General features: G+C 43.8%; 2 protein-coding genes across 3 annotated transcripts in view; one reads left to right on the forward strand and one right to left on the reverse strand.

Annotated features, from left to right (window-relative positions):
* The first annotated feature begins 3,441 nt into the window (after positions 1-3,441).
* Positions 3,442-9,904, forward strand: sec22a (SEC22 homolog A, vesicle trafficking protein). The gene is made up of 7 exons (XM_068329247.1): positions 3,442-3,493; positions 4,734-4,944; positions 6,342-6,505; positions 6,910-7,089; positions 7,239-7,357; positions 7,567-7,632; positions 7,913-9,904. Exons 2-7 carry the CDS (start codon positions 4,763-4,765, stop codon positions 8,111-8,113), a joined length of 912 nt encoding a protein of 303 aa, XP_068185348.1. The 5' UTR covers positions 3,442-3,493; positions 4,734-4,762; the 3' UTR covers positions 8,114-9,904.
* A 2,104-nt stretch (positions 9,905-12,008) lies between these two features.
* Positions 12,009-27,351, reverse strand: part of adcy5 (adenylate cyclase 5) — a 48,644-nt gene continuing 33,301 nt past the window's right edge. For both annotated transcript variants that reach the window (XM_068328477.1, XM_068328476.1), the window contains 18 exons: positions 24,927-25,038; positions 24,051-24,178; positions 23,802-23,960; positions 23,346-23,487; positions 21,327-21,464; positions 20,068-20,090; positions 19,489-19,648; positions 19,256-19,353; positions 18,180-18,267; positions 17,407-17,523; positions 17,159-17,317; positions 16,234-16,418; positions 16,126-16,146; positions 15,898-16,030; positions 14,762-15,025; positions 14,273-14,477; positions 14,071-14,195; positions 12,009-13,833 (listed from right to left, as the gene is read on the reverse strand). In XM_068328477.1, the coding sequence (XP_068184578.1) occupies positions 13,705-13,833; positions 14,071-14,195; positions 14,273-14,477; positions 14,762-15,025; positions 15,898-16,030; positions 16,126-16,146; positions 16,234-16,418; positions 17,159-17,317; positions 17,407-17,523; positions 18,180-18,267; positions 19,256-19,353; positions 19,489-19,648; positions 20,068-20,090; positions 21,327-21,464; positions 23,346-23,487; positions 23,802-23,960; positions 24,051-24,178; positions 24,927-25,038 (2,386 nt within the window). In that variant the 3' untranslated portion in view covers positions 12,009-13,704. The remainder of the gene's footprint in view (positions 13,834-14,070; positions 14,196-14,272; positions 14,478-14,761; positions 15,026-15,897; positions 16,031-16,125; positions 16,147-16,233; positions 16,419-17,158; positions 17,318-17,406; positions 17,524-18,179; positions 18,268-19,255; positions 19,354-19,488; positions 19,649-20,067; positions 20,091-21,326; positions 21,465-23,345; positions 23,488-23,801; positions 23,961-24,050; positions 24,179-24,926; positions 25,039-27,351) is intronic.

Raw genomic sequence — 27,351 nt, forward strand, 5'->3', positions numbered from 1 at the left:
GACAGTAAACAGATTGAGTATTATTGAATATTAGAAAAATGATATTTCAAATGTAAAATACTAACATTAATGAAGAATCCAGAGCAACGGAACACGTTTAAAGTTACTTTAAAACCACCGCCCTGGACGTCACCGCTAGCACAACAACATAAATAGAAGTTGACCTTTTCGGCGGGTGGGCCTGATGGACCGTCTCGCTGAGAGCAGCTTTTTGTGTGCCTGTTTATTAAGACATATTTCTCAGTTCTGCGTCACCGAGGTGAAACAAATGGACCCAAGAGCGTCGCTCAGCAAATCCGACGCTGATGAGGAACGGCTGGAAAAAATGGCGCTGAACCTAAAAGTGGCCCCTGCATATGGGGGGCCTGGGCAAAGATATCGTCACGCCTCCTGAACCTGTTGAACCTTGTGTGGGTTTTCTTGAAGGCGAAGGACAAACATTTTAACCTGTGAAAAATGAGAGCAGGAAATGAGGAGCGTAGAAAGTCAAGGCCTGCTCAGACTCAAGGGCCCTTAGCAGAAGTCATTTCCCCTTAATGGGTAATTGTGTTTTGGGCTGTTCAGGATTTTATCTGTCTGCTTGCATCCACCTGTCTGACCTCTACCTCTCCTCCGCCTCTACCTCTTTATATGTCACGTCCACTTTATTCCAATTTTTTTTTAACCACAATGCATCCTGAGAGCGCAGACCCCCACCAACACCTCTGACACTCCCAACAGTTGGGGGGAAAAAAATATCTTAACACAAAGTAATGAATTATTTCAGGATAACCATCACAAAACCACGATAAATATGTCATACATTTACGTTGATGATGAGACAAATAAATTTGTTTATCATTATTAAACAAAAGCCGTCATTGGAAATCCATGTTCCATGTTGAATGCTTACAAGCTGCTGTCTTTTTGAGTGCTTGAAACAACCTTTAAGGTATAGATTTAACACTTTGTTTGTATTGGATCTTATTTAGCAGCAGTCAGCTCCACTGAGGCCCGACAACTTGAGTCATTTCTCACCTGACTCGACTCGGATTCTTCCAGACTCAGCAACTCTTCACGGATCCGGCTCTGCTCCCGGAGATGTCGTCACGCGGAAAACAGGACCAGAACTTTCTCCAAACTGTCACAAAAACCAGGAGCAGAACTGTTTCTGAATGCATTAAGATGCTGCTACCCTTGGAAAGAGGTCATACCCAATTCATGAGTAACAGCACCACACAAAGATAATCCACATGGGTGCACCGGTTCCTCCTCCAGAGGCACAGGAGACAGTGTTCGACTGTTTCCAGAGCAATGCTGAAATCATCTGGTGGAATTAGTGACGCTGACCTTGAAAAATTGGTTTGCTCTTCTAAATTACCCAAAACAAATGTACTGGACCGGACTGAGGTGAGCTGAATAACAATAAGTCCTTTTATAATTTTCCTATATTTTATTCAAGACTAAAAAATCAGGATTTTCATTAGCTACTAAATACGAGAAGTGAATGACATGTAATTGGATTTGGATGTTCTTGCTCTCCATGGGATGCTGTCCATTGACTGCTGGATGAATTTACGCTGCAATTAACTGTAATTTATTTATTTTGTTGTTTTGCCTGATGATGAAAGATGGATTTTTAGCCTCTAGGGACAACTACAGACTTTTTGTTATTATGATTCTCACCCAAGTCAGGTAGTCTTAAAAAATCAGAATGCACAATAAAATGAGACAAAAATCCTTCAGCCGAACCAGATCAACACTCTGCAAGTGCATTTCCTGAGAGTTCTCAAGGATTCCTGAGCTCAGTTTAAATATGTAATGATGCCACTCTGAGAAACACACGGCTGGCGCCGCTGCATTTGAGCGCTGACGTGTTTGCGCTTGTTTTCCAGCGGTGACAACACTGCCTTCCTCACACCTGACAACCTCTGCACTGAACGTTTGCAGAGACCCGTGGCTATTCATCAAGCTGTCAGCAGCACACATCCATCATTCACTTTCTCTGTGTGTGTCTACCTTTGTGTCACACACACACACACACACACAGGAGGATATTGAGATGGTCCCTTGAGGCTGACACCTTGCCTGGGGGGATTGCAGGGGTATGGTTGAAGGATGAGGCTGATAACCATCTCTGTATTATTGTTTTTATTTCCTCCAGCCACAGTTTTCTATCATATTCTAACAGAAAATGTATGAAAATAGAGAAAATAAAATGCTGATGCCGGTGAATGTCCTATTTAAATTGGAGCGGAACACGGATAAGAAGGGTGCTTGGGTGTGCGTCATTCATTTGAGCTGTTATTTTAGTTTTATCATAAACGAATTCTCAGCAGGCTTGGGAATACAGGGTAATTTGTTGTTGGAGTTGGGAGGGAAAGTAGCAACTGGAGCAAGTAATCTAAATGTAGTGAAATTTTAAATTATGAAACATAACATCTATCACACACTGAGTGAGTTCATGAATATTAAGAATCTCAGTTTGAGATAAATGTACTGCAGTAGCACGCTTCCGTCTACCAGCACTGGACTTGAACTCATTTTATTTCTACTTTAGTTTGTAAGTTTGTGAAGAAATGTCTTCTTCTTCTTCTTTTTATTATTATTATTATTATTATTATCATTATTATTATTATAGTTCTTGTCCATGCCCCATATTTCCTAAAACTTTTGTGGAAAGGACTCAGAACCAAGACTCCTCTGCAATTTTTCTAACAAACAAAAACAAATTGACATCTATGGCACCATTACCAGCTTATCAGAGGTCATGAAAGAGACTTTCAGGAAAGCTTCATCCACAAATGCCAATCCTGGATGTCTGTTCAACTCTTTGAAAAGACAAATGAAACAAAAGGGGAATGGTTAATAGTTTGACATAAAAAAACAATATAAAAAGATTGCTTTTTCAATTCCAGCTTATGACATAATAGACATTTTAAAAAAACAAAGGTCCATGCACTCAAGATAGTTTGAAAAGTACTGTATTTTTGAATACTATAAGATAAGATTTAATACTAAATCTTGTCTGTCTGTCTGTCTATCCATCCATCCTTATTTATTTATTTATTTGTTTATTTATTTGTTTATTAGTAGAATGCGTTGGTATCATTAAAAACACCAATACATGTGGAGATCAGTTCTTTAATTTTTGTGTTATCCTGCCAGCATCCACACAAATAAATAAACAAAAATTTGCGCGACTAAAAAGATATTAATCTAGTTGTTCTTGTTGCTGTTATTGTTTTGGGATTTATTTTAAACTAAGGGACTAAATAAATAAATAGATACTTATATATATATATCATGAACAGAATAACAATTGTTTTTTCCAGTTCAACACAAAACTTCGAGAGAAACTCAAAACTACCAAATACAATAAGACGTCTGTGACGTGACGTAACACCCACAATGCATTGCGAAGAAGCCACGTAAACGCAGAAAAGCGGCTCTGATTCGTCCACTGCCTCCGCAGTCTGACAGGACTCCACATGATGCCAAACTCGTTTACCAGGTACTAAAACACCCAGAGAGGGTCTGGGACTGTTTGTGAGCTGAACTCATGTCTGTAACCGCGGCTAAAACACCCAGAGAGAGTCTGAGACGTATTTGTGAGCTTAACATTGCGTCTGTAACCGGGGTTATGGGTAAACCAGGTAGCTAGCTGCTAACTTGCTATGAAATGTTTGCGAACAAGCTAACTTAGCTAGTTGCTAGTGCTAACGCTGGCTAGCTGTCTAACCGTGTCTAACGTTTGAAAAGCGTTCCAATGCAAGTCTCTTACGTCATTAAAAAAAGGTTTTTAAAACACTAAAATAGTTGTTTTCACCGAGTGTTCAACCCAGTTTTGTGTCGGTAGATGGTAACGGACAGACCGCTTAGCTAAACCTGTTCGAGCAGCTGTGCGAAGCTTCAGTTAACTTGCTAATTGGCATGTAGGAGCGTGTGTAAGCTAGCGTCGTGTTCTTCCAGTAATTGACACAGCCGGTGCTGTTAACAGACTTTAAGCCTCTAAGCGGTGAGACGTGAAAACGAGTGCCGTGAAAGCACGTCATGACGGACGGCTCCCTCTCACCGCCCTCTGCTCAGCCCCTGGAGCTGTCCGTGGTGCTGACATCACCGACCACAACCACCGACAGCTCTGATCGTCACAGACAGCGACCCCGACCTGCCGACTCCAGACTGTTTCCATATTAACCTAAAACTCAAGCTCAAAATCCCGTTATTTAACTTTAGGACATTAAGTATAACAACCCTTCTTTTACGTTTATTTCTAGCATCCTAACTGTATTTGTTTTAATTTCCTAAATCTTTCTCTTCCTCTTGATGCATGCGGGCGTCTCATAATTTGTTGCTGTCAGGTTTCCTCTCTCTACTTGAATAATGTAAATGTGTCCCTCTATACGTGTCTGAATGCATCATGGAAACATTCGTCCTTGTATTTATGCAAAGATGTGAGTTTATTTCTTTAAAATGATCCTTGTAGATGGTTTGAGTCACTCAGGGGAATATTGAATATTAATATGAATATTAAGAATTGTTCTGCCAAGTGGAGGAACGTTTCAGTAAACGCTGAGTAAGAGACATGAATAAGCTTTAAGATATTGAGGTTCCACCTATGATGGAATTTAAAAGTTGTAAATTTATTGCTGAGGTATTAAAATAAACTGATATTTCAAGTAAGTTACCAAAGTTATTAATTTATAATCCTTAAGACGTTTCAAAGAAACTTTAATTTTTCTCCTGTTTTGCAGGACGTCAGTGAGATTGCCAGGGCTATAAGATGTCGATGGTGTTGTTTGCCTTGGTGGTCCGGGTCATAGATGGCCTGCCTCTCTCTGCAACTACTGACTATGAACAGGACAAAGAGCTTCAGGAAGCCAAGAAACACCTCAAAGCTTTCTCCAAGAAACTCGCCCAGTTCCCTGATCGATGCACGCTCAAGTTGGCACAGTATACTATCAAGTAGGTCGTGTGACTTTTATTTTAAATCCCCAATGTTTGGCCAATAATAAACCAAGTATATCCAGTCAGGACTTAATTAGAAGCATATAGCTGAAGGAACCTGCTGTAAAAGACTAACTTAACTAATTTTATTGCATTTTCAACTATGGATGATAAGTCTGCTGCAGGCAGTTTTGTTTTTGGTCCATCTTCTTCACATCTATCACATCTTTTTGAAGTGATTTAACGGCTAGGCTTTCATTTCAGTTAACATGCCTCCCAAAGCTCTGCTGGTGCTTTGGGAAATGCTTTAAACACAGGCGCTGTCAAACACTGTTCGTTAAAGGCTAATTAGTCTTAAGACAGTGAACGTGAGCTCGAAAGAAACTGAGCTCATCATTAATGAGCGAACCATACCAACCAACCAACACCATGTCCCTTTGATTAGCATTACTGAAATCAACGAGAGCCTGAAGAGCATCGGAAGAAAGTGAAGGTCAGAATGATGCATGTTGTTTTTGTCGTCTGCGCCGTGACATTGTTGACCCTGCAGACGCTGCCGGTTTGTCTGTTGCGTTTCTGTCGTGGAAGCTAGCTCAATTCATTCTGCATGAAAATAATTGACTCTCAGGGATTTAGAATATGCTGTATCTGTTTTAGGGATTTTGCGGGACCCTCAAGGCTTAGACTGCTTTACATTTATAGTATTTTAACATATTCATGCTGTAACTCATGTGTATCTATCAGCACTACTCAGCAGTGACTTTATGCCATGTTTTTTGATATGGCATCGGTATAATATTATTGGGACTGCTGCTCTCTTCATTCTGTTTAGAGACTTTTAAGGGTAGTAGCAGGACGTGACATGGTTTAGTACAGTGGTCAAAGGTGAACATAGACTTTTCCCACTTCCCCTGAATGTTTCTTGATCTGTGTAGTTATTCAAGAATTCCAGTGTCCAAATCAGTATTTATTCAAATCAGAATAAAAGCTGATCAGGAAGCAATGATTGTCAAATGTCACAGGTGTTGGACTCGAGGCTTCTGAAGAGGACGTGCCTTTAAGTTGTTTTTTGAATCTCCTGTCTCTTCTGATTGTAAAGCAATGTGTGATATAAACTCTTGAAGCTGCTGTAGATACTTGATTAGCTTTATCATATTTATATTATAGTAATGCTTGGATTCTTGTGAGTCTGCTGATGTGCATATGGTTATGATGTTGTGATTAATTAGTTGTGATTATTATAAATTCTGGGCACAAATGTGCTTTAGTAGTGTTAGCAGTGTGTTTAGGCTGGCATCCTGCAGAAACGGTACTAGCGTTGTGTTTCTACACCATATTTATGACCAGTTCTGTCACAGGATCAGAATGCTGTGCACGAACACCAGCAATGAGTGTGAATGTTTGTGTGCTTTCAGTTTCATGACCTCGCTGGGCGTGGGATATCTGATGGTGTGCACCCCAAACTACCCCAGCGTGTTGGCCTACTGCTTCCTGGAGGAGCTGCAGAAGGAGTTCATCATTACCTACGACCCAGAACGAATGAGGAATGTGATGCGGCCGTACTCCTTCATTGATTTTGGTGAGATTCCTTAACTTAAATCGCTCGTTTAGGCTGTTTTATGTTGACGGGGTCAAGGATCAAAGGGCACTGGTGTTTGTGCTCACCAGTCATTTGGAAAAATATGTATTGTTAATAGAAATACTTTTTTTTTTTACACGGAATCTAAAAGTCTTCAATTGCCCCTTGGGGAGAAATAGTTATTTGAATTGAAAACTGGAGAATTTTTGGCATAGAAACTAAAGAACGGATCAATTATTAAAATAGGTGTTCTGTTCCCTGTTGTTTGGAACCGTAATGAACCGTTGGGGAGATCATGGCGTATCAAAGACGTGCTTTACTGCTGACAGGTAGACGATCCTTTTATCTGTTTTGCTCCCTTTGATGTTAAACGAAGCGCCTCGCTTCTCGCTGTCATCCATCAGATACCTTCATCCAGAAGACCAAGCAGCGCTACAACTGCCCCCGCTCTCTGTCTACCAGGATCAACCTGGCTGACATGCAGATGGAGATCAAGCTGCGGCCCCCCTACGAGCTCTCCCCCGAGGACCTGCTGGTTGCCAACGGAGTCTCGCTGCGCGCCACCTCCAAGTACAAGGGCATCGGTAGGACGTGGGCTCCTCACACACACTGATGGTTTGCTGTTGCCTCCTTAGTTTCTCTTCTGTCCAAAAAAGAAAAGATTCTCTCAATAAGTTCTAGTGATGTCACATCCGTCTGTGGTCACTTCACTCCAGCTGTCTCTTCCTCCCAGCTCCCACTCAGCTGCTGGAGCCGGCCACCCTGTCGGGCCTCGTTTCCTGCGTGCTCAGCGTTCTGTGCGGAGGCCTGAACCTGCTGCGTGGCGTCCACGCCATCGAGAGCATCCTTGAGGTGAGGACGGGGCCCCGGCCCCCAGAAACTAAAGGACAAACTTATCCTTGGGATTCAGGAAGGCAGTGAAAGAAAAAAGTTCTAGATGTTACAAGTTCAGCCCAGTGTTTGTGCTCCCTGTCTAGATTTTCTTTTCATTTCCGTAATGGTTTGTCTACATGTGGGTGACAAGAGGTTTAACCCCCCCCCCCCCCCCCTTCTATCTGCAGAACGACGATGAAAACTTTAATTACGTGATTGCCTTCTTCCTGGGCACGGCGGCCTGTCTGTATCAGGTAAGTGATGTCTGGGTAAGAGCAGCCTTTCACTGCTGACTAACAGCCTGCACTTTGCAGCTCAGCAGCTTGTCAGCTAAACTAACATTAGCTAAAGCTCCATGTCTTTCACCCCCGCCTCCTCCTCCAAAACATTTTCATCAACTCCTTTTGTGCAGCTCTTTATGCTAAATGGAGCTCTACAGATTGGCGGATCGATGGGGGGGGGGGGGGGGGATTTTTTTTTTTTGACATATTCAGTGGCAAGATGAAAACATGTTGTGTCCTCTCCTGCTTTCAGTGCTACCTGTTCGCCTACTTCTCCGTGTGGAGGAACTTCAAGGCGTTCCTGGCGTTGGCGCTCATCTGCCTGTCCAACATGTATCTGTACGAGCTGAGGAACGTCTGGCAGATCCTCTTCCACGTGGCGGTGGGGGCCTTCATGACCCTGCAGATCCGACTCAGACAGCCTCTGGGGAAAGCTCCTGACTACAACGTGTGACAGATCTTAAAACCCAGAAGGACCTCTGGGACCCCCCCCCACACACACACACACTGGCCGTAAAAAAAGCAGCAGAGATGGGGAGAAACAAACAAGCAGAAATGCTGCGGGACAGATCTCAGAGGAAACGTACGGAATGGACGGAGACGTTTATTCCCCCTTCGTTGTCTGGAATGATCTTTAACTTCTATTAAACCGCCGTCACATTTAATGTCACGCGTCTCCCTGCACTTCCACCGGGATTCAAATCCCAGGCGATGCGTTCACTGCTCTGGGCATCCTGGTGTTCTTTAGAAGTATAAATTAAACTTTTTTTTTTTTCTTTTACACGGAGAACCTTTAAGGTATCGCACACTTTTCTTTCTTTTTTTTGGGTGTGCATATTTTCAAAAAACGATGCAGGGAATAATTTGCTGCCTGAATGACTAAAACTGATTTCAACCAGGAAACAAACGGTTTAACCAACGACAACTGGACTCCAGACTGGATTTGTTCCCTTCGTTCTTTTTCTCTTCCCGTCACGTTAAATGTGTGTGTTCGATGCGTTGTTTTGCACATGTACCTGCGTGCTCCTGACCTGGTGCAGGACTCAGGTCTTGGCCTAAAACTATGCAACGCTGCCTCCCGTGTGCGACCCGCGCTGCAGCTTTCCATATATCGTGATTCACAGGTGTTTTTGTAAATTTTGTTATTTATTTTCCAGCCGGTTACTCGGTGACTCGATGGTCAGTGAAGGACAGATTGTTTCACGTTAGTTACTCCAGCTGCGGTAGATGACTCGCCCTCCGTCTCCATGGTTATTTAGCAGTCCTGCGACGCTGTGTTCATTCCTGTGATCCAGTCTGAGGTCTGTTCAGGGAATTATCAGATCCCCCCCCCCCGACTTCCTTCTTGATCCCGCCAAATAATACACAAATAGGAAGAGCTGGAGAGATTCAAGTCACGCGCCGTTATTGTTCATTGTTCACAAAGAGCTCAACAGTTGTGCCAAGATTGTATTGGAACTTTTCATTAAAATGCGTTCCCTCAGTTTTCTTTCTCTAACCTCATCACCAAGCAGCTCGATTCCGCGTCCGGCTGTGCACTCCAGATGTGTCAGGTTGGGGGGGGGGGCGGGACCATCCATGAATGAGTCATCACCACGCTCTCTGGATGGTCTCTGCTTCCCAGCAGCTCCACACCTACATGACCTCACGGCGCCGCTCGCAAATCAGCCGGACTCAAGACGCCGCCCAGATCCGATCTGAGCTCTGGTGGCTCGAATTGTTTGCGTTTCCTTTTCCCTCGTCTGCAGCGGGGGCTCCAGTAAACGTGTGGTGTGGGTGTGCTTTTGGAAATAGAAACACTTTTATATAAATGAATGTGATGGATTCCGAGTCATTAAAACTGAAGTGTGAACTTTTTTTTTCTTCTTTTTTTTTTTTACACGTTTTGTTTTCCACTGCTGTGTCATTTGAAGCCTTTTAAAGTCTTGATTGGAATAAAATTATATGAAATAAAAACGTATGACTACACTGGACTTGAAGCATATGTGAGACCAACGAATATGTGAATTTCATCTTTGTTCCGCTGCGCATGAAGGCGCATCGATTCATCAGGAGGGGCTTCGCTCCCATTGAAACATCTCGGCTTGTTTGAGGACTCATTGTCTCCGTTCTCTGCTGTGGAACACTGAACGCGAAGCCCAGCCAGACATTACCATCACAAAGCTATCGCTCGTCAATGTGGTCTCTCGATTTAAATCATGGGGTTTAATGAGGCATTGAGTGATATGATGAGATCCTAACCTTTATAATTTAAAGAAAAACATTTACCTAATATATGAGGGAGCCTCCATACAGCTGGAATGTTATTTAATCATGAATAAAACCAAATCCAAATTTCAGATGAATTAAATAGTTTATAAATATGAAAGCCTTGATTTCATTATTATTCTATATGAAGACCGATAATGTGACTTGTAAATAAATATAAAGCTGGTGTGAAGTGACTCCATCATATAAAACAGGAACGAGATGATAAAAAACTAGGGTGTGCATTCTTAATTTCCCTTCGGGGATTATAACAGTATATGAAATAAGATTAAAAAAAACAAAACAAAAACGAGGAGCTCCAAGTGTGATCTGGGATGTGATGCTGCTGCCACCTGCTGGCCACACGGGAGAACGTCAGAAGGAACTCCACGATTCAGCTTCTAATGTAATAAAACTGATTAATCACACATCGGTGACGTCATTTAAAAGTAGTTTCTATATAGTCAACAGAAAACCTGCAAAATGAATAATATCAGTAGATTAGGATGTCAACAAGAACAGACGAGTTGTTTTCTCGTTCTCTCTCTCCTTCGTTCTCTCTATCTCTCTCTATCTCTCTCTCTCCTTCGTTCTCTCTATCTCTCTCTATCTCTCTCTCTCCTTCGTTCTCTCTATCTCTCTCTATCTCTCTCTCTCCTTCGTTCTCTCTATCTCTCTCTATCTCTCTCTCTCTCGTTCGTTTTCATGCTCTCTCGCTTTTTCTCTGGCGCTCTCTCTCCCTCCTGTTTGTTCCGTTCTTTCTCTCTCTCCAGTTCATTCTCATGCTCTCTCGCTCCCGGTCGTCCTCGCTCGACCTCTCTCTCTCTCCTGTTCATTCTCGTCCTCTCTCTATCTCTCTCTCTCCTGTTCATTCTCGTCCTCTCTCTATCTCTCTCTCTCCTGTTCATTCTCGTCCTCTCTCTATCTCTCTCTCTCCTGTTCATTCTCGTCCTCTCTCTATCTCTCTCTCTCCTGTTCATTCTCGTCCTCTCTCTATCTCTCTCTCTCCTGTTCATTGTCGTCCTTTTTCTATCTCTCTCTCTCCTGTTCATTCTCGTCCTCTCTCTATCTCTCTCTCTCCTGTTCATTCTGATCCTCTCTCTATCTCTCTCTCGGTCTCATGGTGCTGCGTTCAATGAATCTCCTGGAATTATGTAAATGTTAGTATTCAGCGGGACATAAACCAGGGGGGGATTTTATTTTTTTTAAAGGCAAAGTCTGTTGTTTTTTTCTTTATGCATCTGTTAAATGAACAAAATCTACCAGTGTGTTTACATGCGAGTGTTTACGGAAGTATGACGTCACCCCCAGTCGTTAGGACTGATTTTCCCTCTTCTTGGACGAGGTACGGCAGCCTATAGCAAAGAGGGTTGGAGATCTCCAATGGAGGGCTTCACATGGCGCTGTAGCCGTCAATAGTTTTATTGTAGTTTAGACCAAATGTGTCGGAAAATTGTCAAACAAGAATCAGAACTGATTTTAACTACAGTATTTCAAACCATGAATGATTTAGACACTTAAATGAACCTATGGTGTGTCAAAGGTGTCTCATGTGGAGCCAGTGTTTGCTTTAAGTATATTTTGCCCACATTTCACATGATAGTTTTCTTTTTTTTTTTAAGTGTGTGTTCATGTTTGAGTGAATCTCTTAGATGTTAACTTATCTTGTAATATCGACTGCATGAATAGATGTGATTTTAAAAATCAAAATCAAATCTGTACTTCGTTCTCTTGCTATTTTTCGCTCTCATGATGCTGCGTTCAATGAACCTCCTGGAACTTATGTAAATGTTAGTATTGGTACGTGAGGTTAACGGTGACAGCAGGACATAAACCAGGGGGAATACTTTTTTTTTAAAGGCAAAGTCTGATTTTTTTTTCTTTATGCATCCTTTAAACAAAATCTACAAGTGTTTCTACATGCGAGTGTTTATGGAGGTATGACGTCACAACCAGTCGATAGTAACTCCTTCAGTAAGACTGAAAATCAGTCGAGTCCTGCTACTTCCTGCTTCCACTAGGTGGCGCAGGGAAACAATTTACGGACTAGATATTCTAGAAACCCTCAAAAGCAACAAATGTGCAATAAAAACAACAGAAAATTGTCCCAATAAATGCTTTAATTTGTTCCCAATTGTTAAAAACTATAAAGTTTACAGTGTTTCAAAGGGGCACTTCTTCACAAGGACAAACGGGTCGGAGGCTGAGGGCGCATTTGGCAGCAACAGAGTTGAGATGCACTAAGATAAAGTTGGTCTTTTCACAAGATCTGTTGAAAATTAAAAGAAATTAAATAAGATAAAATGAAGGATGCTACTGTTACCCTTCAATGTGCTATAATTCACCCATTTCCCACCTTAATCTCAGGCAAAAACTTGACATCTTCCACACAAGGTGAACAAAAGCAGCTGTATCATTATTCTCTAAAATAAAACCGCTAAAAATGATGGAACTGCCATAAAAAAGAAAGTGTGTGATAACATGCTGAATAATGCGGCAATATTGGTGAGAACAAAAAAAAACTGCACATAAAAAGGGTAAATTTCCACCGGATGAGCATCACCACCATCAGTATGGAGTTCATATAAAAAGGCCTCATCGGAGATCATTGAACATTCATTGGGTCGTACCATCTGATTGAGGAAGCAACAGGTGGAGCAATTCAGGACAGTGAAGTGCAAGAAGACTAATCCATTCCCAGAGGGCGCGCTTGGTTTGAACACCATCTTCTCAACATGAACGGGGAAAAACCCATCCTATGGGCAAACGGGGGATTCAGAGGAGTCGACCTGCTGACGCGCAACAGTTCATCGGCTGCGGCGTGACGTTAACACCAGGAGGGCTTCTGAAATCCCCCAACGAGGGCGGTAGAGTCTACACATCTGAATACACATTGGTGTTTATAGATAGCTCTGTAATATATTAATGTACAAAATATAGAATCTTAAAATATTTGATAAGGTTTGGTGTTCTGAAGTCAAGATACAAAATGCCGAAGATTAGAAAAAATTCTTCATTGACATCCCCTGTGTGTGTGTGTGTGTGTGTGTGTGTGTGTGTGTGTGTGTGACGATGGTTTAGTGCGAGTCTGAATTCCACGTCCGACGACAAGCTTTCTGTAAACACTGGAGTGTATGAACATCAGTCCGACACGCTGTTCACTCACAGACTCCTCCATCAACCTGTTAACTACTGATGAGCAGATATCGATATCAGGACGGAAGGTGTTTCGGTGTTTGTGGAGCGTCCAACGCTTGAGATGCGAACGTCTGTGGCGTTTTTAAAAAAAAAAAAAAAAAATCCCATACAGTACATAAGATCGTATACAGACACGTGAAACCGTTCGACATGTACATTTTACACTTCAGCAGGAGAAAAAGGCAGAGAGAACGAGGGAGTGACGTAGTTCGTGTCCTCCTGTCGGTTTTTGTCTTCCAACGCCCAGAAAATCCGGCAGATTCAATCAAAATTAAAATTCAAGAATAGTTGTTTTGTTTTTTTGTTTTTTTTCCTTTTCGGACCTCGTGAAGCTGGCAAACTGTCTTCAACGCACTGAATTGACATCTTTGGTCTCGACGGCGGGTTAAGGCGGACCTCTCCCGTCTCACAGGCTCCTCCACAGGCTGAACTTCTCCCGACCTTTCCCGTTGTGGCCTCAGCAGGAGGAGGAGGGGGGGGTATCAGCGCGGCGTCAGAGAGGATGCTTCAGTCGGCTGGGAGCCACCAGAGGACCGTGAGCCTATCAGAGGCAAGAGTTGCGGCGCCCATCCCTGTTGTCCATGTGTCGTTTCATGTGGGTTAACTGCTCGGAGGTCCGCTGATGAGGAAGTAGGTCATCATCTCTCCTTTGCCCTTGACTGTGACCACGCCTCGGTAGTCCAGTGTGTAGTTGTAGGAACTCAGCACCTGGTGCAGGTCGGCCGTTACCTGTGGATGGAGACGGTCGGTCTTTAGCTTCTAAAGCACATGTGTCAAAGTCAAGGTAATAAATTCGGAGTTATTTAACATAAAAAGGAGTAGCTACATTTATTTTGCATCACATTGAGTTACATTTATAAGTTACATCTGGTTTTACGACCCAGAGATGATCGGTTTAAAAGAATAAAACATCTCAAAGGAGATTTTTAAAAAATATTTTTTAAAAAAATCGTTCAGTGAATTCACCTGGATCCTCTCAGGTACGCCCGTGCTGTCCATGCGACTCGCCACGTTCACCGTGTTCCCCCAGATGTCGTACTGAGGCTTCCTGGCCCCGATCACCCCGGCAACCACAGGGCCTATGTTAAGACCTACGAAGGGCAGCAAAGATTAGACCAGCAAAACCAACTGTTTCAAACTAGTTCCTGTTAGTTCCCTTGCGGCTCACCTATTTTCATCTTGAAGTTGTTGAAGGAATGCTCGTTGATGTACTTCATCTGGTCCATCAGCCTCATGGCGTAGTCGGCCAGGGCGCGGATGTGCGAGCGCCCCACCTTGTCGTACGTGGAGTCGTTGAGGCCGGAGGCCGCCATGTAGGTGGAGCCGATGGTCTTGATCTTCTCCAGCTGGCGGAACTGTTCCTCGCTGATGATCTGAGGAGAAGGACGTCGATTCTATTGGAAACGTTTCTGAGTTGAACATAAAATCGTTTGTGGATTGTGGATTAACACAAAAGACAATTTAAAATCCAAATTGAGCAGCCAGAGCGTCTGGACTGAGATGAATCTCTAGAAACCCTGTTTTAATACCATTTCAAACCGTCTCCAAATGGAGCAAAATAATCCAATTAATTGAGGTCAAACTTCCCATCCCGAACACATGCAGGCGTAGAAATGGACTTGACGTGGCGGTCGGAACACGGCCTTGGAATCGATACCTCGTCGAAGTCGGCTATGATCTCGTTGAGCAGCCGCAGACACTCCACCCCCTCGTTGTTGCCCTCCAGCTCCACGTAGAACTCGGAGAAGTTGCTGATGGAGGCGAACATGACCGCCACGCACTCGCACGACTGGTAGTAGAGCTCGTCGTTGCGCCGCTCGCGCTGCAAGAAGTGGGCGGCCACGTCTTTGGGCAGGATGTTGTGGAGGAGGCGGCGGTTGTAGGCCTGCAGCTCCTCCATCTCCTCCTTCTCCTCTGTGGCCTGTAGGGGGGGTGTGGAGCAGAGATGAAGAGGAGATGAATAGAAACATGTACGGTTGAGTATCTGGTTGTCATGGTCACCAGAGGATGAACCCCAATACATTCGATTGGTTTCCATCTATTGGTGTTGAGCCTGTTAGCTTGTTGAAATATCAGCATCCAGACGATGGATTGGAATATTATCGGGTAGATAATATTATGGAGAAGAGACCCCCCTTTTTATAGCATTAACAAATTAAATTGAAACATATCAGAAAACTTTATGGAAATTTAACTTCTGGATGACAGAAACAAGAGGTGGGAAAAATGTAATCAAGATTCCACCTCGGTCCGTCTGCTAACTGATGGTGTAACGTTTATTACCCGTCCTTCAGCGAGTCGCCCCCCTGGGGCGATGGACGTGTTCCTAGTTTTCTTTTTGGGCAGCTGTCTTGTCCATTTAAATTTTACAGCGTAACTGAGTGTGATGTAACCAGGAGGGACATGGATCAGCGGAGGTGGAGATTGATGGAACATTAAAAACCTACTTCACCAGTAAATGCATGGTCACTGAGACCGAGTTAGAACCCTAATCACCAAAGTTTTACTGCATTTATGAACAGATAAGCTGTTCAGTCCCACGGCAGGAAGTCCCGCCTCCTCTCTGGGGTGATCAACACTGGATTGTCTAAAGGGAGCTTCTCTAATCAAGGTTTAGCTCGGATTACATCCCGAGCCAGAGACCTTGATTCTGCTCAAGGTTTCTGCCTGTTAAAGGCACATCTTCTACACCGTCTCCATCTTCTTGTTCATGGGGAAATCGTTGGATCTTTCTTGACATCTTTCCATCACCCTGACCCGGTTCCAAAATTGACTTCTTTTTTTTTACCGCACCTGCAGCTTCCAGAGGAAGTCGAGCCTGGCCGTGGACTCCACCTGCTGGGCGTGAAGGTAGAGGGCGAGAACGAAGACGGTGATGACCACCGGGGTCACGATCTTCAGGGGAACCTTGGAGTCCACCGCACACCTGCAGATCAGCACACCCAAGTCAGGGTTTCAGATGTTAGCAGGTTGAGATGACAGAGGCGATGCTTTTGGTTTCTATGGCGACAGAAGTCTCACCTTGTTCCATTCATTTGCTCCCTGTGGGGAGAAGAACACAGATCAGCGTCAAGAACATCGGCACACCGAAGCCAACGGCTGACGGCACCAGCAAACCGAGGGACTCACGTGACGTTGATGGCGTTGGCCATCACCAGCAGGTCCTGGTTGTCGAAGAGGCTGACTTTGGGCACCTCCAGGATGAGGAGGTAGACGAGCTCGATGAAGAGCATCAGGAAGAGTTTGCCGATGCTGCTGATCTGCAGGAAGACGGAGCTGGCCAGCAAGCTCAGCAGCACACAGGATGTGAAATACTGAAAAGGGCGGGGGGGGGGAGACAGGAGACGGAGATTTGTTTTCACGTGCCGTAAGTTACGCTTCTGTTCTGCAGAGGTGTCATTAAAAAACCTGATAAACCCACAATCTGAACGGCTTAAGCGTTAATTTGTGCATTAGCGTGCAGAACTGAACGCTAACTGCAATTACCCTCACTTAGCGTCCATTTGTTCTGCTGCTGTTCCAAAATTACAACCCTTGTCCAAGGAACCGCAATAAAACGTCAAAAATAGAAGATTCAGTGTTTCGCTGGAGCAGATATTCACATTTACCTTCTTTATACTGCAGTGATGAAGCGTTCTGAACGCTGTAAAGTCACACAATGCAGTTTTTCTCAGCGCCCAGACAGAAAAATGGAACATTTGAGCCTATTTTTAATCCATGAATTAAGCTGCATGACTGGAAGAATATACAGGGAGCTGTGGCGTGACGGCTGGTTTGATTACGGCGGACGCAGCAGAAAGCCTGAGATTAGATATGGTGATGTACGTCCAGGGTTTTCTGTTATTTTATTCTTTGGCTCCAGTCTTGCTTAAAATATCTGCTTTGCTCCAGATAAAGGCGTCGCTTATCGGAGATGACCTTTCTGAAAAAGCCTCGGTTTGTAAAAACGGACGCGAATCTGGCGGGCGAGAGAATAAAAAAACTCCATGCTTTTGTTTTGAAATCCGCCCGGTTTCGAAACCCACCCCCCCCCCACATCAGGGCACACCTGTACCTCAGGGAAGGTGCAGAGGAGGGCGTGGTCTCCACAGGGGTCGTGTCGCGCGTCCAGGCTGTAGTTGAGGAGGCGGGCGTGGCAGACGGTCACGCCCTCCAGGCTGATGTTAAGCTCCGCCCTGATGCAGCTGCGCAGGTCGTTGCTGCTGCAGGTGAACTGATGGGGGGGTGGGGGTGTCAAAGGTCAAAGGGAGAGTTAGGATACCGGGAGGAACGGATGTATCGCTGAGGAACGTGACGACTTACGATGTTGATGAAGCCGGACAGAAAGACGATGATGATGGTGAACACGCCCACCAGGGTGCTGTTCAGTCGGGATTGGACGATCCGTCTAGAGAGGGTCTGCAGGGGGAGGGGGAAGGGCTTGGGAGGGAACGGAGCAGCACAACGACACGGGAGGGGGCAAGAGCAGGAAATAGTGAGCTCTGCATCATCATCATCATCATCATCATCCCTCCCTGAGTGGATCACTGCTGATCCTACAGAAACAGTCTGGGTGGAACCCTCTTAGAGTCATGAGGAAAACATCCCATTAGTTATCTGAGAGGTAAAACATTTAATCATCATCATAGATTTGATTGATTCTCCTTCGTAAAAACAACCAATTCTGCAGAATTTTTTTTTTTTTTTTAAATTCTGTTATGTAAGGAAACATTTCCTGGGCGTGTTTCTGATCCGTCTACAAACTTAGAATAAAACTCTGGTGTTTCTATAAAAATCTGCCACTTAAATCACTTTCAATTTCATTCCTGTATAACCCACAGCCTGTTAATTATCACTTCCTCCCAAATTATAGTTAAATTAGTTTAATTGGAGCAAAATACTGCAAACTATGTGACGCCATGATAAATATGGAGAAGAGCAAGTTCAGACTGTCCCGAGTGTCTGACCTCTGAAAAGGTTCTTCAGTCGGTTCAGAAGTTGTGTTTAAATCTCACATTATTTGGGTTGTGACACAAACACACGCCGACACATTCATTAGTGAGAACCCTGACGACAGCGGAGGTCACTGGACTCACCCTGAAGCAGCAGTAGACCGTAGAGACGAACACCACGGCCATCAGGAGGATGAAGCAGGTGATGAAGAAGCCCATCATCAGGGTGGAGCTGCGGACGACAGTCAGGGTATCGTTACACACGCGTGTGTGTGTGTGTGTGTGTTTCTGGCTGCGTGTTACGGTTCGCTCTCGTTACCGAGGCGACGCGCTTCTTTAATGGAATCTGATTCTGTCGGGAGTTATTCGTGTGGAAACGGCGGAGATGATTAAAGAACGCAGATCAAGTCGCGTCGGCGTTTTGAAGGATGGACTCGGCAGTAGAAAAGGATGAAAGTGGGCCGAGAGAAAAGGTTAATAAAGAAGCGGTCGATGAGATCGATATCGAGAAAAGATGAAGTTCAGGGGAGGTAAAAAGAGGAGAGTTTGTCTCGGGACAAACGCCGATGGAACACTAAAATCAGTTGCACCGATTCTCTCGTTAAGCTGACCAATCGCCTTCCAGCCGGAGTCGGGGGGTCATCCCGCGCCTCCTCTGACCCCCGACATGAATCAGCTCATAAATAATGAGATCGGGGCGACGCCAAGCCCAGGGTGAGATGACTCATGCTGCAAGTCTGTTAACCCCAGGGTCAAAGGTCGGCTGGAACACACACCTGAAGCCCGACTTCTGAAACGACGCCCGGCTTCGCTTTATTTTTACACGAGCAACATTTAAGCCACGCGCGTTCAAGGGATGACCTTCCAAACGCGGGGCTGACCTCACTGCAGGCGAACGAGGCCGGAATCATTAGTCACATGATGCCAGAGAGGTAAAAAAATACAAATGGAAGAAATAAAGAGGGTCTAAGGCAAGAGTAAAATTTTGTTTTGTGATCAAGCGGCTTGATTCTGGATGAATGGTTTTCTTCTCTCTCTGGAGGTACTTCCAGAGGAAGTCGACGTCGGTTTGTGATCGATTTCAGCATCTGTGACCGTCGGTGAAAACGACAGCCGTGACTGATCGTCTCTCAGGAGCAAAAATTACCGTCTTCACATTTTTTTAATTACAAAAACCGCCGTCGGTAATGAGGGCATTTTTTCACAGGAAGTGGACTCACTGCGGCACGATGACGATCTGGATGAAGCAGATGAAGACGAAGACGAGGGAGGCGCAGGCGACGTACGCCCCGAACCTGGAGTCCACCTGTTTGGAGTACTGAAGGAGGAAGAGGAGGAGGACATATATTTGAGATGCCTGGTCTTTAAAATGAAACTCTTTAGTGTTAATATGTACAGAAAACTGTGTGTGTGTGTGTGTGTGTGTGTGTGTGTGTGTGTGTGTGTATGAGACCTTTCTCTCCAAGTCAGACTCTCTGAAGGTGAGCAGGAACTTCTTGACGTGCTCTGAGCGAAGCCGGTCGATGCTCCGCGCGTCGATGGCGCGGCCCAGGAACTCGTCCACCTCGTCCTCCGGGTTCAGGTTCTCCTGCGTGTTCCTGAAGATGAAGTGTCTGTAAAGGAGGAGACGGAAACCGACCAGTAGAACCAGCGCCGGGGGGGAATCAATCATCAATGTTTAGAACTCAAAAAAGATGAGGCTTGAGGCCAATATTGATCTTTTCTTGAGTGTTTCCATGAATATCAGCTGTACACTTATTTATTTCTGCGTGTTTGGAATTAAAAAGTCATTTTCAAGCCCGACGTTTTCTCTGTCCCTACTTAACGCTTCTGATCAATGCTTCAGCCGTAAGAACAAACTGCAGGTGTTTGTCGTTCGTTAAGCCTCTCACTGTTCCTCTAATCATGTTTCCTTTCAGCGCTCGTGATCGTTATTGATTCCAACACGACCCATTGATTTGGCTCTTTCTTAAAGCTCCGCGTTCAATGTCACGTAGATACAAACAGAAGGAGAAGAAGCTCTTGTACTCACTTATCTTTGGGGTCTTCAAATCCCTGCAAGACAGAAAAGCCAATTAGTTGCATTGGAAAACTGGATTTTGATTTGCCAGACCTTCTTTATTCTGATAAAATGATAACAATCCTACTATTTGCATCAGGAATCCCCCCACACCCCAAAAAAATCCTATCCATAACGATCCATTCTGTTCACCTTTTTATTCCTACTTCAGCTCTCTACCTCCCTCTAGTGGACAAACAGTGTCAACACAGGCAAAACATAGGCTTCTCAAATCAATTTTTTAAAAATTTATATTTATTTTTAAAAATTGTTTAAAAGTTAATCTTAATTTTTTCGATTGAAATGTTTTATAGTTTTTCCAGAACCTTAAAACTTTTAATCTTTTTTAAAACCTAAACCTAAAAACAGTCCGCTGGTCATCGTTTCTATCATACCTGGTGCCTCTCAAAAACTAAATTAAATTTTTTTGGCATTTTTTTGAACAATCAATTATCAAATCTCAAAAAAAGGTTGTGAAGTAAAAAGAAAAACGGCCACATTTCCACTGACCCCCTTCTCCCATCTTGACATGTGAACCCGGTTGAATAAACTACTGGTTGCCTCATAAGACAGTCAGAGTCCATCGTCAGGCTGCGTCCAGATTAGACAGAACTAATTCCAGCGTTTGTTTCTCGTGGCCTTCTGCACGGCTCTGACTCCTGACTCTCAGTACGCTGCTTTATCTCCAGCTCGCCTTGTGATTAATGAGCAGCGTGGCAATAAAGAGGATAAAGACAAGCTGAACAGAAGCTAATAAAACCGCTGTTAGAAACTGTTCCTGCAAACTCCCGGAGTCACACGGTTCTACCACACACTGATGTGAAGATTGTGTGTGTGTGTGTGTGTGTGTGTGTATGCGTGCGTGGGGTGAACAGTAATGTATATCACTCCTTATAATGGATTCGCTGAGAGAGGTTGGTGGGTTGATGTGAGGATGAACAATAAAAATAAAAATATAATCCTGCGAGTGTGTCGGGTGTGGGCGTTTCTATCCACATGAGTCACAGTGTGCAGGGTTTTAGGCTTAGTGGTGGTGGTGGGGGGGATTATAGAATGTTCACCTAATGAATCCTGATGTGGGAAAATCATTCCAGTGGTTCCCCCAAAAATAATCAAATGAACCCCAGAATTAGTTTTCCAGTTTCTCTCAGGTGTGGTCAAGGGAATTATGGGTATTACCAAAATGCTGCTTTCATCACCAAATGAGAGTGTTAGGATGAGGTTTTCCTCACCATCCTCTTCATCTCCTTGGAGACCTGGTTGCCGCCCAGGTGGTTGTAGAATGGACGGTCGGTCCAGTGGCCGCTGTTGTGGGTGACGGAGTTGGTCCTCTGTCGGTTCATTTTGGCGATCATGGCCTTTTCCTCTTTCTAGAAGACATCAAGAGACAGGAATGAGCCTTAAAAGGTAAATACATTACATCTTTATTCATTTAAATGTTTTATGAAAAAGACAGTGAAAGTTTAGTGACTGGTTCCATCTGATGCATTTCATCCCTCCTCCACTAGAGGGCGAACTACCTGAAGGCTGGAATCAGCTGATTTTTAACAGAATCCGGCTAGTTTCACACAGTTCATTCAGTTTATTTATTGGAGGACTTCAATGGCATTTTATTTGTGAATCTCAAACCTTTTGAAAATTTGCATTTAAAAAAATCCCAGTCGGCGTAACCGCAGGAGTGTCCACAGACTTCACTGTCAGCAGCTCTAATTGGTTCTGTTAATGGTTTCCATCCAAAGCGTCCACAGCAGGACATTAACCCTGCAAAGCTCCTGAATATTTTAAGTGTCTTCTTTACATGCTCTCTGCTTTATGCATGACATTTAAGTTCACCTTTATTACTTAGACTGACATGAAAACCCTCCACTTGGAAAATTTAAGTCCGTGGATGGGAAATTTTCAGGCAACTTTGAGTGACATGTGTCTTTAATATCAATGTCTTTAATATTTAACCACATCCCTAGTTTTTTTAAACACAAAAAGGTGGTATTGAATGTAATTAGATTATCTCCCACTGCAGACACCAATAAAGAAAAACCTCACAGATATAACAAATCAATTTGTAAGAGATGATTTCAAAGTTTAGAATTTCTTTCCTGAATCCCCATTGGCTCTATTTTCTGTATTTTTGCTTATATTTGTGATTCCTCTGCAGAAAAGGGAGTCTAAAGGTGTTCGTATTTTAGTAAACTGAATTAGCATGTGATGTATTATTAAAACATTAATGCATTATCAACACATGAGAATTAGATGTAAGAATCATCACAAACTCACTTAAATGCTCAATATTTTAATGTTACTCATCTCTTTTTCACATTTTTGTTCCTGTCGACCAATCACAGAAGAATTGAACGATTAGATAAAACCATGTTTATTTTTAATGCCCAGGAACAATGACGTCCCTATGAAGGCTGTGTCCGTAGATGATCTCCACAGAAACCCTCTTTCACCGATTTATTTATCCCAGATCTTACATTAGAACCAACTTCTGGCTCCGGGATGCATTAAAAGAAAAATGAAATAGAAAAAACGAGCCCACATAATTTGACCACACAATCGTCCTTCTGTCCGAGCAGCGAAATAAGAGGATATTGCTTCACATGACGCGCTATCTATAGTCGTAGCTCGTGATCCCGCTGGAGGACAAGGTCATAAACTAGACCTCATGCAATGAAGCAAACATTCGCTCGCATGAAAATGACTCACAGTTCACACTGTAAGGAAACCGGATTTGTAAACGACGGGATGGAAAACTTGTGAGAGAAATTTCAAAAAAGGCAAAATTGTTTTAATTTTAAATTAATTTTAAAAAATGCCTAAAAGAGTAAATTAGAATAAAAAACTATTATTTAAAGAATGGAACGAATATTTGTTTTCCTCCAGAGCTTTGCTGTTAATATTCACATCAGATTTTTTTCTGAAGCCAAATTGATTTTGTTTTCTCATTAACTGCAGTAGATGATTTATAGGGGCTTTTCAGCCTCTTTTAGTTGACTTCTATTGGTTTTACAGCCCATTTACTGCTTGTTAATGAACCCACTGCCAAGTCAAAGTAAGCATTTTTTGTTAAAACAGTTCCAGTAAAATGTTTAGAGGTTTAATATCTTTGGGTTTAGTATTCTTCAAATCGCCGCTCAGATTTTTAGCCCCCTAGTGGTCAAAAATGGACAAACGTACTTTAAAACATGAAATAAAAGACAGAAATATGTATTAATGCATATATATCTCCCCATGTGCATTGGGGACCTTACCCTTTTCTGACTGCAGCCCACAATGAGGTAGGTGTCTATGTTGTGCCTCTTCAGGTACGCATTTCTTTCGCCCCCTGCTCCCGCCTCCACATCGTAGTCCCCATTCAGATAATTCAGAGTGGCCCTAGTGATGTGAATCCGCCTGAAACGGAGAACATCGAACCATCCGCTGTTCAGAAACGGGATGTACATTCAACAGAAATAGTGTTACATTATCCGACAAACAACTGAGGCCGCTGGATGAAGGTACGGTAGTGGCGGCGTTATTTTGGGACCTTTGATACCTCCAACTGTGATATTCCTGTCATTAACTATAATTTAACTGTTTTAAGTCAGATCTGGAATCTTTGTTAACACTTTAATATCTGAAAACCAGTGTTGGTGTACCACAAGGGTCTATTCTAGGACCCTTGCTTATCAGAATGAGATGTCCCACTAGCAGAGCGATAGGCATACCCAGCTTGGCCCCCAGCCTCCATCTGATTGGCCAGAGTGACATCATTAGACCAGACATCGAATTGCCACTTCCTGAGTCCCAGCACCCCGCAGTGGACTCTCCCGCTGTGGATGCCCACCCGCATGTTCACGTTCACCCCCGTCACCTCTCGTACCAGCCTGCAGGAAACATCCGGAGCAAACATGAGTGGTCCATGTAAACGCCACACACACACACACACCTTGTTAACCGTGTGTGTGTGTACTTACGAGATGGCCTCTATCATGTCCAACCCCATCTCCACACAGCAGTGGGCGTGGTCTGCCCTCGCCTCCGGCAGCCCGGACACGCAGTAGTAGCAGTCCCCCAGGATCTTGATCCGAAGGCAGTGGTTCTCCTGTCAGAAGGGGGGGGGGGGCACGTTGGGAAAATAGCGATTTGAACTTTGGTTCACCCCAAATGATCAAAGTTTCAATTATCTGACCACTAAAATTATCTAAATTTTATTTGGATTTTAATTCTAATCCCATAATCTGGTGATTTATTTATTTCACAGCCTCTACTACAACGGAAACCTGCTTGAATCTTTACATGTCAAGTGTGTGTGTGTGTGTGTGTGTGTGTGTGTGTGTGTGTGTCTCATGACAGCCACCTGAGCATCTCCTGCCAAACGGCGGCGAGAAAACACAAACGGACCCACTGTGCAGAGAGCACAGACAAATGTGTGTGAGCGGTTGTGTGTGTGTGTGTGTGTGTGTGTGTGTGTGTGGTTGTGTGTGAGCACATGTCTTCACACCAAAAACAAGGAGCATCTGGCGCCGACATAAAAGTGTCAGCGGCGACGTTTGCGCTTCGTAATGAGCGCCGTTATTCCCATTGGGCTCATAAATAATGATGAGGGCGTCGTTTCACCTTCGGTAAACAGACGCCGCGCGTCCAGCGTCAGCTGCACAAATGACCACGAGAAAATATCAATACTGATCAACGTCACATGGATGAACACCGTGCATCCATTGATGAACACGTGTGTCAGATGTTGGAGATGCTGTGAACACATGTCCAGCTGCAAAGACTCTCTGCGTGTTCAGCATCCCAATTGAAACCCAACCGAGTTCCCCCAACAGGTAATGATGCTTCATTCTTACCGCCGCCAGCTTGTCAAAGCGGGCGAAGAGTTCGTTGAGCGTCATCACCAGCTCCTGCGCCGTGCACTGGGACGCCAAACTGGTGAAACCCTCGATGTCTGCAAATAAAATGCTGCAGAGACACAAACGACAAACAAACACCGATCACTGTTATTGATCCTCCAGATTCACAAAGTTCCATCAGTCAGACGAAGTCTTCCAAGTGTCGCTCTGAGAAAGTTGAGGATATAAAGAAGGGCATGCCTCCCAAATCATTTTAAAGACGTTTAATGACTCAGTTTACTTCCTGTTGGGGGGTATAACAGAATAACTAAGAGCACAATATAAGAGCATAAAAGACACATGTTTGACATCAAAACAGCTGTTTGTGCTCATGGTTCACACAAGCTTTATTTAAAAGGAGATTGGTCCGTCTGAAATTCAGGTAACAAGGAGGTCTTGTTCCGTCAAACTGGCAAATAGTCAAAGCAGACACACTCCGAACACATTTAAAAGTTCACGTCCCTTCCAAGGAGAATCCATCCCACCGGTCGTGAAACGAGGATGAACAGACCGGGCCGGCAGGCATCACCGTTGGAGACAGACCACGTTTGTTCTGAATGAATCGAGACGTTCTGTGAAACATCAGCACAAAAAGTCGCGTCTCGCGCTCAGCATTTCTTGCTTTCATCAAACAGGATATTTATTCTCCAAGCCCCTTTCCTACCGGGGTGAAACATGTGACGGACTTGACTTGACTCGGTACAACGGGACACACTTAAAAATGATCAGGGTCGTTCCAGTTCAGTCTGTTTTTAATAAGGACGGCAAGGTTCAGGCCGGACAAAGAGTGTGGGAGAAACCATCAACCCAGAACACGTGTCAAGAGTAGGTGCACATGTCTTGTGTATTTCAGGTCCAAAGGTGGTTGTCATGGTACCAAATAGGGGACGTCTTTAAATTACAGCTATATATATATATTCCTACCGTAGTATTTAGTGTTTGCAGGCAGATTAGCTATAAACCAACGTGATTCCTAAGAGGAACATTGTCTTAAACCGGCTGACCCGATTCATCCAATCACATTCAGGTTAACAGGTTAACCCCAACACTTAGTGGTTAGACCATTGGTAAGAGTCGCCTTTTAGTAAGAGTCATCTCATGTTATGAAATATAAAGTCTATCCTGGTGAGGGCATTGGTTTCTCTTATCGTCTGGTCTACATTCTTTGTGTCGTGTTACTCTTGGTGCAGGGCAGCTAGCAGGCTAAGCTAACGTCTGGATATGTGTAGCTTGGCAGGTGAGTCATTGTCAGCTTTTCTGATGTCAGATTTTGTCAAAGCATCCCAAACAGATTGAAGTGTCGTCCTGACCCCTCTCCAACCCCCCCAGGACAGATGAGATAGAGCTATAAATAAGCAGACGAGGTTACAGGATAGGTCTCAGCTACAGTCAATAACGCAGCGTCTCTGCCCAGGAGACAAAGCGTGGGTAGGACGTGTTCCGACTTCATGTTGTGGGCACAGAGGGTACGACTTTTGTCCGAACGTCACAGCAGGATTTTTACAAGGTGGACACTTGTTCTCCCGGCTGCTCGTGTCAAGAGCACCAACATGTTCCAACCTCAGATTGGTCAGATTTGGTCGGTCTAAGGATGAAGAGTCTCCACAATTCTGAGAATAATTGATTTGCTTCTGCGAGCTGTCGCAGGGGAGGTGAAGTGAAACCCGACGCTGGACCGATATATCTGAGAACAGACAGATCCGTCCGGACCGGTTCAACCGTCGATGGTCGTAGATCCGAGAAAAAAAAACAGAATGGACAAGAATGAAATGTTCTAGAGGTACTGAAGGAAACAGTCATGAGAAACAGATTTAGATATGTTGGCTGTAAAAAAAAAGAAAAAAAAAGCACAATTTATACCTCAGGGGAAAAAAACAACACATTATTGATAATCCGTATTGATTTATCATAATATTTTACAAGCCACACCAGCTCAACTTCCAGGAAAAAGCAAAAACATCCTTAAATACGGGTCTCATGTTTGAAAATTGTGAAAAAACCTGAATAAAAAGAGTTTTGGTTTTCATTCCAAGTGAGGAAATCTGATTTAGAGTTTTGGAACTTGATAATTCGCATGGGGAACACCAGATTCTGGAACATGACCTGATTGGTACCCAAGCGGTTCACTTGCTACCAGTGTGTCAACAACACCATCGTTCTACCGAATCGATTCAAATGCAAACATCCATAAGAATGAATAACAGTCAGACAAATGGTAAATACTACTATTAAAACCGGGATAGGTACATTTTTTTGGTTATAAATTCCATTTTTCCTTACAGATGTGAGGGTAAACCATTTATTTCCTCCAATGTTGAGTCAGCTGATCAAACCGTGAGCTTTTAGAAAAAGAAAAAAATTCCGAAAACCAAGTTTTCACCAG

This window comes from Antennarius striatus, chromosome 12 (assembly GCF_040054535.1).
Source record: "Antennarius striatus isolate MH-2024 chromosome 12, ASM4005453v1, whole genome shotgun sequence".
NCBI lineage: Eukaryota > Metazoa > Chordata > Actinopteri > Lophiiformes > Antennariidae > Antennarius > Antennarius striatus.